This window comes from Coregonus clupeaformis, chromosome 8, assembly GCF_020615455.1.
Source record: "Coregonus clupeaformis isolate EN_2021a chromosome 8, ASM2061545v1, whole genome shotgun sequence".
Taxonomy (NCBI): Eukaryota; Metazoa; Chordata; class Actinopteri; order Salmoniformes; family Salmonidae; genus Coregonus; species Coregonus clupeaformis.
This window is the reverse complement of record NC_059199.1, coordinates 57,865,934-57,879,313: the sequence shown is the minus strand read 5'-3', so window position 1 is coordinate 57,879,313 and position 13,380 is coordinate 57,865,934. Positions and strand designations below refer to the sequence as shown.

Here is a 13,380-nt window from a genome sequence, read left to right as displayed (position 1 = left end):
ACCTTGTGAAGACTTACAGAAAACGTTTGACCTGTGTCATTGCCAACAAAGGGTATAAAACAAAGTATTGAGAAACTTTTGTTATTGACCAAATACTTATTTTCCACCATAATTTGCAAATAAATTCATAAAAAATCCTACAATGTGATTTTCTGGATTTTTTTTCTTCTAATTTTGTCTGTCATAGTTGACGTGTACCTATGATGAAAATTACAGGCCTCTCTCATCTTTTTAAGTGGGAGAACTTGCACAATTGGTGGCTGACTAAATACTTTTTTCCCCCACTGTATATCCCTTTGTGCATAGTGAAGTTATTAATTACACTTTGGATGGTGGGTGTATCAATACACCAAGTCACTACAAAGATACAGGCGTCCTTCCTAACTCAGTTGCTGGAGAGGAAGGAAACCACTCAGGGATTTCACCATGAGGCCAGTGGTAACTTTAAAACAGTTACAGAGTTTATTGGCTTTAATAGGATAAATCTGAGGATGGATCAACAACATTGTAGTTACTCCACAATACTAACCTAATTGACAGAGTGAAAAGAAGGAAGCCTGTACAGAATAACAAATATTCCAAAACATGCATCCTGTTTGCAACAAGGCACTAAAGTAAAACTGCAAAAAATGTGGCAAAGCAATTCAACTTTTTGTCCTGAATACAAAGTGTTATGTTTGGGGCAAATTCAATACAACACATTACTGAGTACCACTCTCTGTATTTTCAAGCGCAGTGGTGGCTGCATCATATTATGGATGCAAGGACTGACCATCCTTGATATCACAATTATAGTTTTAATCATGTTTTGAGGCTATACAGTGTTTACATTTACTTTGTTTACAAACATTGGAGTAAAACAAGCTTATATTTTGGGTTATGATGAGGTACGACACTTGAACTAAGCTCATGGGGCATTTCTAAGTTATATTCTACAAGAATCAATGGGTAAATATCATTAAATGATAAGTCCAAAAATGGACGTAGCAACTACTTATTGCCCAGTAAAAAGCTTTTTCATCAAACTGTCCCCTTTTCTTTTTATGTCAGATGGTCCAGCATCATCCTCAGACAATTGCTATAATTCTTGGTCTAATTCTCATTTCTGGAAAAGGATAAAAATAAAGGTTAAAATCCAGGTCATGTGCCATGATTAACCAAAACACAGGGCCCTGTATATATGATCTACATTGTAACTTATGATATGCTGTAGTGTTTGTCATGCAGTAGCATCTATACCCAATTACATTGTAATGCCATTGTAATACTGCTTGGCCCATTGGTTTGTGTTACAGGTCTTTCTACAGAGCAGATCCTGCTGAAGGACATGAAGGCTGTCTCTGGGGGTGACCTGAGACTGGCAGTCAGCGCTGTGTACATGACACTAGATGTACGTACTGTCTAGTCATGCCGTTACTTCACTTAATCCACTCTGCCACCACCATGTTAATGCCACCATGCTTTAAACTGAGACTCAGTGATATTAAGTAATCAGACAGTGAGTGTGAGGCAAGGGGCTGCACTCGTCAGTACCAACACATACAGTTGAAGTCGGAAGTTTACATACACTTAGGTTGGAGTCATTAAAACTCGTTTTTCAACCACTCCACAAATGTCTTGATAAACAAACTATAGTTTTGGCAAGTCGGTTAGGACATCTACTTTGTGCATGACACAAGCTGTGGGGGTGCTTTGCTGCAGGAGGGACTGGTGCACTTCACAAAATTGATGGCATCATGAGGAAGGAAAATTATGTGGATAAATTGAAGCAACATCTCAAGACATCAGTCAGGAAGTTAAAGCTTGGTCGCAAATGGGTCTTCCAAATGGACCCCAGCATACTTCCAAAGTTGTGGCAAAATGGCTTAAGGACAAAAAAGTCAAGGGCCATTCCAATACATCACAAAGCCCTGACCTCAATCCTATAGAAAATGTGTGGGCAGAACTGAAAAGGCGTGTGCGAGCAAGGAGGCCTACAAACCTGACTCAGTTACACCAGCTCTGTCAGGAGGAATGGGCCAAAATTCACCCAATTTATTGTGGGAAGTTTATGGAAGGCTACCTGAAACGTTTGACCCAAGTTAAACAATTTAAAGGCAATGCTACCAAATACTAATTGAGTGTATGTAAACTTCTGACCCACTGGGAATGTGATGAAAGAAATAAAAGCTGAAATAAATAATTCTCTACTATTATTCTGACATGTCACACTCTTAAAATAAAGTGGTGATCCTAACTGACCTAAGACAAGGAATTTTTACTAGGATTAAATGTCAGGAATTGTGAAAAACTGAGTTGAAATGTATTTGGCTAAGGTGTATGTAAACTTACGACTTCAACTGTATACTGTTAAACATCTGCACAGGAGTTTGCATCTTTCCAATGCAGTGTGATAGCTGCGTGACAACAAATGCTGACAAGTGCAGCCTCCTGCTTCACGCAGTCTTTGTGTTGGAAGTTGCCCTGCTCCTCGTGGTAAACGAATATTGCTGTGTCTACCTTTAACATCACCCTCTCAGCATCATACTGGGTGTATGTGAACTTTTATTTATCCCCATTAACAACAATCCATTAGAATTGCCTAATTTGCATTTGAGTGACCAACCAACTCTTTAACGAATTTGGGTTTGCAGATGATTCACCAAGATATTTCCTACTCCTTTGGGAGAATTGTATTCCACTATTTGAATCTTTACTCTTCAGTCATGCTACAATGTTACCAATGTATTTATCAGACTCGCTTTTAATCCTGGGATATGATCATTTGTCTCATTCATTTTAGTGATGGAGCCTCTGCCTCAGGGAGGTGCAAATACACTATATATACAAAAGTATGTGGACACCCCTTAAAATTTGTGGATTCGGCTATTTCAGCCACACCCGTTGCTGACAGGTGTTTAAAATCGAGCACACCGCCATGCAATCTCCATAGACAAACATTGGTAGTAGAATGGCCTTACTGAAGAGCTCAGAGACTTTCAACGTGGCACCGTCATAAGATACCACCTTTCCCACAAGTCAGTTCATCAACATTCTGCCCTGCTAGAGCTGCCCCGGTCAACGGTAAGTGCTGTTATTGTGAAGTGGAAACGTCAAGGAGCAACAACGGCTCAGCCGAGAAGTCGTAGTCCACACAAGCTCACAGAACGGGACCGCAGAGTGCTGAAGCGTCTGTCCTCGGTTGCAACACTCACTACCAAGTTCCAAACTGCCTCTGGAAGCAACGTCAGCACAAGAACTGTTCGTCGGTAGCTTCATGAAATGGGTTTCCATGGCCAAGCAGCCGCACACAAGCCTAAGATCACCATGCACAATGCCAAGCGTTCGACTCTGGAGCAGTGGAAACGCGTTCTCTGGAGTGATGAATCACGCTTCACCATCTGGCAGTCCGACGGACAAATCTGGGTTTGGCGGGTGCCAGGAGAACGCTACCTGCCCCAATGCATAGTGCCAACTGTAAAGTTTGGTGGAGGAGAAATAATGGTCTGGGGCTGTTTTTCATGGTTCGGGCACCTTAGTTCCAGTGAAGGGAAATCTTAACGCTACAGCAGACAATGACATTCTAGACGATTCTCTGCTTCCAACATTGTGGCAACAGTTTGGGGAATGCACTTTCCTGTTTCAACATGATAATTCCCCCGTGCACAAAGCGAGATCCATACAGAAATGGTTTGCGAGATCGGTGTGGAAGAACTTGACTGGCCTGCACAGAGCCCTGACCTCAACCCCATCGAACACCTTTGGGATGAATTGGAACGCCGACTGCGAGCCAGGCCTAATCGCCCAACATCAGTGCCCGACCTCACTAATGCTCTTGTAGCTGAATGGAAGCAAGTCCCTCCAGCAATGTTCCAACATCTAGTGGAAAGCCTTCCCAGGAGAGTGTAGGCTGTTATAGCAGCAAAGGGGGGACCAACTCCATATTAATGGCCATGATTTTAGAATGAGATGTTCGATGAGCAGGTGTCCACATACTTTTGGTCATGTAGTGTATATGCAGTGACAAGGCATTGTCGTGACGTGACTTACTTTAATGTATGACTGTTATTTATTGAATCACCTAACTATGTTTAATTGTCACTCGATTAAATTAATAATGTAACAATTAACTCATTAGGAATTTGGGGCACCACGGAAGAAGTTGTTTAACGAGTTACCATCTCCCAAATTAAACTCTTAGAAGATGTATGTTATATATATCGATAACAGTCACTTATTAAATAATTACCTCTTATCAGTCTCATTCTGAACGTCGCATAATCCTTGAACCTGCAAGAACCCTAACCTTATTGATGAATCAGCAATACACAAATTGGCTTAATTATTTATTTACTAACTAACTAAATAATAACACAATACCAACACACACACAGGTTATTAATTACTAACGTAGTACAATGAAAACAGGTCCCTAGTGGACTTGACTAACATTAGCATGAATGCTTGGGTAGTGGAGGGGTCAGAATGGAAGGGAGAGAAAGATTCAAATTATCGTGGTTACTTTGAAGACTATGCTCACAGTAATCATAATACTTATGCACCCTAATAACACTCATTCGGATTAGAAATGCAACATGTATTTACGTGTAGCTGTCCTCGATAGTTGAGTTGATGATGTAGGAGTCTGGTTTGCCCACCAGAGATCCCAATGTCCTTGGTAGAGTTTCTGGTCGTAGTGCTGGTTAGAATGAATACTTCAGATGTACCAGCTGTTGTCTGAGAGGGATTGTCCGCTATCTCGTGTCTTTAGTGAAAGTTCTCTAGACGACTATACATGCCAGCTGCAGACTGAAATGATAAGGTCTAGTGCATTGTCTTCTTCTTCACCTCGTGTAGAGGTTGAGAGTTTCAGAGTTTCAAATCAAATCAAATCAAATTGTATTTGCCACATGCGCCGAATACAACAGGTGTAGACATTACTGTGAAATGCTTACTTACAGCCCTTAACCAACAATGCATTAATTTTTTTATTAAAAAGTAAAATAAAACAACAACAAAAAAGTGTTGAGAAAAAAAGAGCAGAAGTAAAATAAAATAACAGTAGGGAGGCTATATACAGGGGGGTACCGGTGTAGAGTCAATGTGTGGGGGCACCGGCTAGTTGAGGTAATATGTACATGTGCGTAGAGTTAAAGTGACTATGCATAAATAATTAACAGAGTAGCAGCAGTGTAAAAAGATGGGGTGGGGGTGGGGGGGCAGTGCTTTGTGCTTTCGATCTGAGGACCCATGCCAAATCTTTTCAGTCTCCTGAGGGGGAATAGGCTTTGTTGTGCCCTCTTCACGACTGTCTTGGTGTGTTTGGACCATGATAGTTTGTTGGTGATGTGGACACCAAGGAACATGAAGCTCTCAACCTGTTCCACTACAGCCCCGTCGATGAGAATGGGGGCGTGCTCAGTCCTCTTTTTTTCCCTGTAGTCCACAATCATCTCCTTTGTCTTGGTCACGTTGAGGGAGAGGTTGTTATCCTGGCACCACACGGCCAGGTCTCTGACCTCCTCCCTATAGGCTGTCTCATCATTGTCGGTGATCAGGCATACCACTGTTGTGTCGTCGGCAAACTTAATGATGGTGTTGGAGTCGTGCTTGGCCATGCAGTCATGGGTGAACAGGGAGTACAGGAGGGGACTGAGCACGCACCCCTGAGGGGCCCCCGTGTTGAGGATCAGCGTGGCAGATGTGTTGCTACCTACCCTTACCACCTGGGGGCGGCCCGTCAGGAAGTCCAGGATCCAGTTGCAGAGGGAGGTGTTTAGTCCCAGGATCCTTAGCTTAGTGATGAGCTTTGAGGGCACTATGGTGTTGAACGCTGAGCTGTAGTCAATGAATAGCATTCTCACGTAGGTGTTCCTCTTGTCCAGGTGGGAAAGGGCAGTGTGGAGTGCAATAGAGATGGCATCATCTGTGGATCTGTTGGGGCGGTATGCAAATTGGAGTGGGTCTAGGGTTTCTGGGATAATGGTGTTGATGTGAGCCATGACCAGCCTTTCAAAGCACTTCATGGCTACAGACGTCAGTGCTACGGGTCGGTAGTCATTTAGGCAGGTTATCTTAGTGTCCTTGGGCACGGGGACTATGGTGGTCTGCTTGAAACATATTGGTATTACAGACTCAGTCAGGGACATGTTGAAAATGTCAGTGAAGACACTTGCCAGTTGGTCAGCACATGCTCTGAGTACACGTCCTGGTAATCCGTCTGGCCCTGCGGCCTTGTGAATGTTGACCTGCTTAAAGCCTTACTCACATCGGCTACGGAGAGCATGATCACATAGTCATCCGGAACAGCTGGTGCTCTCATGCATGCTTCAGTGTTGCTTGCCCGAAGCGAGCATAGATGTGGTTTAGCTCGTCTGGTAGGCTTGTGTCACTGGGCAGCTCGCGGCTGTGCTTCCATTTGTAGTCTGTAATAGTTTTCAAGCCCTGCCACATCCGACGAGCGTCAAAGCCGGTGTAGTATGATTCAATCTTAGTCCTGTATTGACTCTTTGCCTGTTTGATGGTTCGTCGGAGGGCATAGCGGGATTTCTTATAAGCGTTTGGGTTAGAGTCCCGCTCCTTGAAAGCGGCAGCTCTACCCTTTAGCTCAGTGCGGATGTTGCCTGTAATCCATGGCTTCTGGTTGGGGTATGTACGTACGGTCACTGTGGGGACGACGTCATCGATGCACTTATTGATGAAGCCAGTGACTGATGTGGTGTACTCCTCAATGCTATCTGAAGAATCCCGGAACATGTTCCAGTCTGTGCTAGCAAAACAGTCCTGTAGCTTAGCATCTGCGTCATCTGACCACCTTTTTATTAACCGAGTCACTGGTGCTTCCTGCTTTAGTTTTTGCTTATAAGCAGGAATCAGGAGGATAGAGTTATGTAGGGCGAGGGAGAGTTTTGTATGCGTCTGTGTGTGGAGTAAAGGTGGTCTAGAGTTTTTTTTCCTCTGGTTGCACATTTAACATGCTGGTAGAAATGAGGTAGAACGGATTTAAGTTTCCCTGCATTAAAGTCCCGGCCACTAGGAGCGCTGCCTCTGGATGAGCGTTTTCCTGTTTACTTATGGCCTTATACAGCTCATTGAGTGCAATCTTAATGCCAGCATTGGTTTGTGGTGGTAAATAGACAGCTATGAAAAATATAGATGAAAACTCTCTTGGTAAATAGTGTGGTCTACAGCTTATCATAAAATACTCTACCTCAGGCGAGTAAAACCTTGAGACTTCCTTAGTATTTGATTTTGTTCACCAGCTGTTGTTTACAAATATACACAGACCGCCACCCCTTGTCTTACCGGAGTTAGCCGTTCTATCCTGCCGATGTAGTGTATATCCCGTCAGCTGTATGTTGTCCATGACGTCGTTCAGCCACGACTCGGTGAAACATAAGATATTACAGTTTTTAATGTCCCGTTGGTAGGATAACCGTAATCTTAGGTAATCTAATTTATTTTCAAATGATTGAACATTGGCTAATAGGATTGATGGAAGAGGCAGTTTACTCGCTCGCCGTCGGATCCTTACAAGGCACCCCGACCTACGTCCACGATATCTCCGTCTCTTTGTCCTGCGAATGACTGGGATTTGGGCCTTGTCGGGTGTCTGTAGGATATCCTTTGCGTCCGACTCGTTGAAGAAAAAATCTTCGTCCAATACGAGGTGAGTAATCGCTGTCCTGATATCCAGAAGCTTTTTTTGGTTATAAGAGACGATGGCAGAAACATTATGTATAGAATAAATTACAAATAACGCGAAAAAACACACATAATAGTACAATAATAATAATTGGTTAGAGGGCTGTAAAACAGCAGCCATCCTCTCCGGCGCCATTCTTCAGTATACTTCTCAATTTCAAACGTGTGGACTAATGTCTAACGTTTTCTGGTCTTTCTAGTCTAACCATTTTGTAACGTGTAGCTTCAGCTTCACGCTTCTTGGTCTTGTAGAGTGTCAACCATTTTAAGCCGTGGGGCTTACTGGTCTGGTAGAAATTTGCAACGTTTGGCTCACACTTCACGTCTGCTGGTCTTCCTTTGGTAATGGAGTTGTAGTTTTAAACCATTTTGCAACGTTTAGCTCACACTTCACGTCTGCTGGTCTTCCTTTGGTAATGGAGTTGTAGTTTTAAACCATTTTGCAACGTTTAGCTCACACTTCACGTCTGCTGGTCTTCCTTTGGTAATGGAGTTGTAGTTTTAAACCATTTTGCAACGTTTAGCTCATGCTTCACGTCTGCTGGTCTTCCTTTGGTTGATTTGTTTTTCAAGGCTTTTTATGCACATCGGGGTAAAAGGGGCGTTCCATCATGTTTACACGATCTTTGATATCACTCGGGGCATGGCTAGTCACTGTGCATAGTTTATATGAAAAACTATTATCTCATTAGAAGACTAAAATCACATTCCTATCTTCACCTAAATACTCTCATACTTAATCATATATTTTATACAACATTTAGATGTAAACTTGATAGATAGAATATGTACACTTTCCGAGTTACAGTTATTACTTGATACCATCCTTAATGACATCACAAAATAATAAACAATATGACATGATTATTCTTTAGATTCCCACTGACCGTTTCCCACATTCTTTTAAGGAGGAATATTGTTTCATTATCCACTTTTGGATGTTGGAGTCTTGGCGGGAAGACTTCATTTGTCTCACAGGGAATAATTATTTCTTCCCATACTAGAGACCAAAAGGAGTCATTTTCTGCAAACTATTTATGACCGGCTGTTAAGTCATAAAACTGGCCCCCAGGAAAGGGAGTGTTCAAACCTTTGCCTAGCAGGAATGTTTGATCCTCAACCCATGAGGGCAAGTCATGACAGCATCTAGGAGTGAAAGTGACACCTATATTAAACTAACGGCTCTGAGCGTAAATTGTAGCGTCTGATTAGCATAATCATAACAGATCAGTAGCTACTGTGTTGCTTCAGACCAGGCTAAACAATAGTGACAGGAGTCATGTCTGTTAGTTAAGAATACTCCCTGATATCTGGGTGGCCATCGTTGCTGCAATGCAGAAGATCCCAGAAAAAGAGTCCAGAGTGGGAGTCTACTGTAGTGAATACAGACAGTTGACTCCTGGTGAGTGCACATCAGATAAGTGACTGTTTAACTGCAGTGCAGTTCCTCAGTCCCATTGCAAATACATTATTTTTACAAATACTTTCTGTTTTACTGGCTTCAGCCCCAAGCCATCACATGTATCATGCGTTGACTGTACACACATGCATGGCACAGTTTTGTTGCATGTCACCATTACTCTCTATTAGACCTGGGTTCAAATACTATTTGAAATAATTTATACTGTATCTGTACTTGCTTGAGCTTGCCTTTTGGAATGGAATCAATCAAACACTCAAAGTATTTGAAAGATTTTGAATAGTGTTTGAACCCAGGTCTGTTCTCTATATAATATCATTTTTTTGTTTACTGTTGTACGTCATCCTGTTCGTTCAACAGATGTTCCTACAGCGGAGGAGCCTACAACAGGAGCTTTGTGAGTTCTGTCACAAACATAGTTTTGGTGCGGTGGTCGCCATGACAATCTCTTTCAACGAACGCAGTGAGCCCCATCGGCAGCTGGCGGTCTACAGCTCCAGCACCCTCTATAGGGAGGAGGTATGAACTGCACTGTCATGCCCACTCTTACAGTATATTGACCCCTAGACCCCTATGCACATAAGATGTGAGTTGAGATTATATTTATAGGGGTAGTAATATAATAGTAAGGATTTGATAGGGGTAGTTATATAATAAGTAGTAGTTCCACCTAGCCCACTAATAGACTTAGCAGAATTGACCCATTTTGTGCTTTCCCAAATGTGCAGCACATAAAGTATTTTATATGAGTTCATTTTATTGTAAAGAGGCCATTTGAATATCGGTGTGAATCTATCCTCCCCTCTGTTTAAAAATAAATAAAAATAATCTGTCTACTTTTGTGCCAAACTACCTATGTTGTTAGTTTAAAATTGGCCCTCAGAAACTATTCATTGGTGTGAAAAGAAATAGTATTGTTATGTATTAATCTGTGATATTAAGCATGTCTGTAAGTGAGATATATCAAAGTATTCAATGCTGCCTGTTGCTATTATTAGCGTGCTTTTCCTTTTGGGCAAATGCAGGCATGACAATTTTGAGAATATTAGTCAATGTTAAAAAGGCAACAATGAAATAGCAATACACTGTGTGTTTCTCATTCTGCTATAGGTGAGCCAAGCATTAGAAAAGGCCCGCAACCCCTCTCTGAGCTTCTCTCCAATGAGCAGCCCCTTCAACGACATCAAGTCCTATCTCCAAGGCAACGCACTGGCCTCCCGCAAGAAAGTGCTGCCTATCCTCAAGGACTTCCTGAAGGAGTGGGACAAGAAGCAAGTGCATTGTGGGGAGGTGGAGGACTTTGAGGAGCTGGACGACCACGTTGACCCCACAGGGTCGCCAGGTGTCGACGACGACGCCCGCCCCCGCTGCTTCTCGGCCTCCCGGCACCATCGTCGCCGCCTGCTGGGCACCGAGAACTCTGGGACGGAGGAGGACTTCCAGGTGCCGGCCACTCCCATGAACAGCCTGGTGGAGGGCTGTCCACTGGACGCCGGCCTGCCACGGATCAGCGCGGAAGCCATTTTGGAGAAGTTCAGCCGCATGGGAGGGGAAGCAGGGGAAAATAAAGATGGCAACTGGCCAGGTGAACAATAACCTTCTGTTGATGCCTTTTAATTCTAGTGCCCCTGGCTGACTGCACCTCAACCCAACCAACAGACTATAACAAGGAGTGTTCCAAGTTCAAACTCAGAAGCATATCAATCAATTGTATGTTTCATAAGGGACATCTCATAGTGGATTATAATGACAATCCAAAGGGGCCATGTACAGTAACTCACTCACTGGTTATATAGCAATCGTAGGTTTGCTATCAGCAGCTCCGTTGATATTGACTGGAAACAGGGCCTGTTCAGGAGGAACAAAACGGAACAAAACGGCCTGAAACAGGGAGGTACCATCTGAACTAAGAAATGCTTGTTTTTGTTTTCCGTTGCAAAACGTTTTGCTACGGTGTGCCCGAATGAACACGACCCTGGACTACTGTGGCCATCAAACTGATCATCAAGCAGCTCTTATGGATTCTTTACTCAAGTCAGGACTAACAACACCATAGAACATTATGAAGAATAGGATATGGCAACCGGATGAAAAAAAGCCATGACTAGTAGTACTGTATCAAAGACTCCAGACACAAATGAAGGTTGAATGAAGTGTGTGTTCCCTCTGTATCACATCTGAGTACGTGGCACTGCCTCATTGGTTAGTCAGTGCCATCTCGAAGTGTAGGGGGAGTGGATTGGAAATGTGGAGAATACATAATGGACTAACGTAATTAATCTTTGAAGGGCCTATTTCAGTGTCACAGGCATTTGAGTGAAGCTTTATGATGAGGGAGAATCTTGCACTGGATAATGACTTTATCCATTAGGGCAGCATGTGTTTCAGTAGTACTGGTCCTGAAAGGCCACTGAGTTTGCTGGTTTTTAGTGCAACCAATCTGGGGCGGCAGGTAGCTTAGTGGTTAAGAGCGTTGTGCCAGTAACCGAAAGGTCGCTGGTTCTAATCCCCGAGCTGACTAGGTGAAAAATCTGTCGATGTGCCCTTGAGCAAGGCACTTAACCCTAATTGCTCATGTAAGTCGCTCTGGATAAGAGCGTCTGCTAAATGACTAAAAAAAAAAAAAAAAAATTGTACAGCTTCATATGTGACTTATTGGGCTGATGATTGAACACATGATATCTCCTGACGTGTGTGCAGAGTTTTCTTGGTTAGCGTGACGTCGTGATGACATTATCACCAGGGTTATTTCAGTCCCAGAGTTCTCCTCATTGTCGGAATCCATCTGAAAAGGGGGAAGAATTCACATCCTCCCCACAAAGAGAGAGATAGAGAGAGAAAGGTGGAGAGATAGATACCAGATGATGGATGCAACTCTGCTGCTCATTCATGCATATGAACTGCCTGCCCCTGTTCAGAGATCTAAATATACTCAGCCAGCAATCACCTTTGCTCTCTCTCACTCTCTCCCGCACTGAGATTTAGATCACAAAACTACTTCAGCTGTCCAAATATATACAACTCTTATGGGTAACTTATCATCTAGAATCACCATTGATTATGTTACCAGTGAGGAATTAGCCTGATCCGAGATCTGTTTGTGCTCTTGCCAACCACTATCATCAGAGCTGACTATACAGCACCAACAGATCTGGGACCGGGCTAGTGATTAATTGCTCTGATCTGGAATCTATGTCGTGTACCCCAGAGAGCCTCGTGGCGGTTCATTTGAGGAAACATTAGTGCAGATGTCTGCTTCATTAGCTGGCTGTAGTTGGGCCTGAGGAGTAGTTTTGAACTTACTGTACCACAGAGACGTGCAAACACACCCAGGCAAACCCACATACAGATGAATGCATAGACACAAACACATTGGCTGCTATGCATGGCAATGATGTTAAGGCTGGTGCCTTGTCATGTTTTAATCGTTGTGGATGTGGAGTCATTATATGTCTGTTTGGGTAGACCTCTGTTCACTACATACACTGCAGCTCTAATGTTATGTAGTTGGTGTGAAAATCTTCAAAATTCAGTTGGCCAAGTGAAACTGAGCACATGACCCTATTCCATTTTAGTCTCTAGTCTCTTCCCTTGGATCCTACCCTTTCAGTGTTCCCAGATCACAAGATTTCGATACGTGAAAGTAATAAGATGATGGCTTCCTCTGATAGGGTATGTGAAGCTGTCACCGTATTACTCTCACCTATCCAGTCCTTTTGGATCTTGGAACATCAAATGCAGGGAGGGTAGTAGGGACAAAACTTTTTATTAATTTGTATAATTCCCAGATTTGATATCTTTGACAAGAGAAAACATCTTTAAATGTTGACTAGCACTGTGTTGAACTGTTTAATGAAGATATTAAATGAAGATAGTATAGTTGATGATAATACTTGATTATATAAATCAACCATGCAGTTTCATTGATTTCCTCCCTACATCACAGTGAGAAGGTATGTTCAGTCACCTAGTTTATAGTTATACAATAAATGGCGTCTAGGCTAGCATGGTATTGATAATGAGTTTGCTAATAAACATACTCTGAAAGATTTCTATATTGAGCCTCAGGTATTAAGGATTTGGCAATCCTTGGCTTGTAGATGTTCAGCAAGCTTAGATGTTTTAATATTTTGCCAGCTAAACATGCATGAGCACATTGTTTTTTGACAATGTCAACACCAATGTACTGTATATTGTATCCCAAATCCATTGTTCCCAAGAGGGGTCACAAAAAAGCTGAGCAAATTATGTTTGTCAATCTTTTTTATCTCCATGTA

At 42.7% G+C, this 13,380-nt stretch overlaps 1 protein-coding gene across 2 annotated transcripts in view; it reads left to right on the top strand.

The window, feature by feature from the left end:
* LOC121572021 (exopolyphosphatase PRUNE1) overlaps positions 1–11,616 on the top strand; it is a 33,988-nt gene extending 22,372 nt beyond the window's left edge. For both annotated transcript variants that reach the window (XM_041883868.1, XM_041883867.1), the window contains 3 exons: positions 1,296–1,390; positions 9,464–9,622; positions 10,214–11,616. In XM_041883868.1, coding sequence (XP_041739802.1) covers positions 1,296–1,390; positions 9,464–9,622; positions 10,214–10,699 — 740 coding nt within the window. In that variant the 3' untranslated portion in view covers positions 10,700–11,616. The remainder of the gene's footprint in view (positions 1–1,295; positions 1,391–9,463; positions 9,623–10,213) is intronic.
* The last annotated feature ends 1,764 nt before the right edge of the window (positions 11,617–13,380 follow it).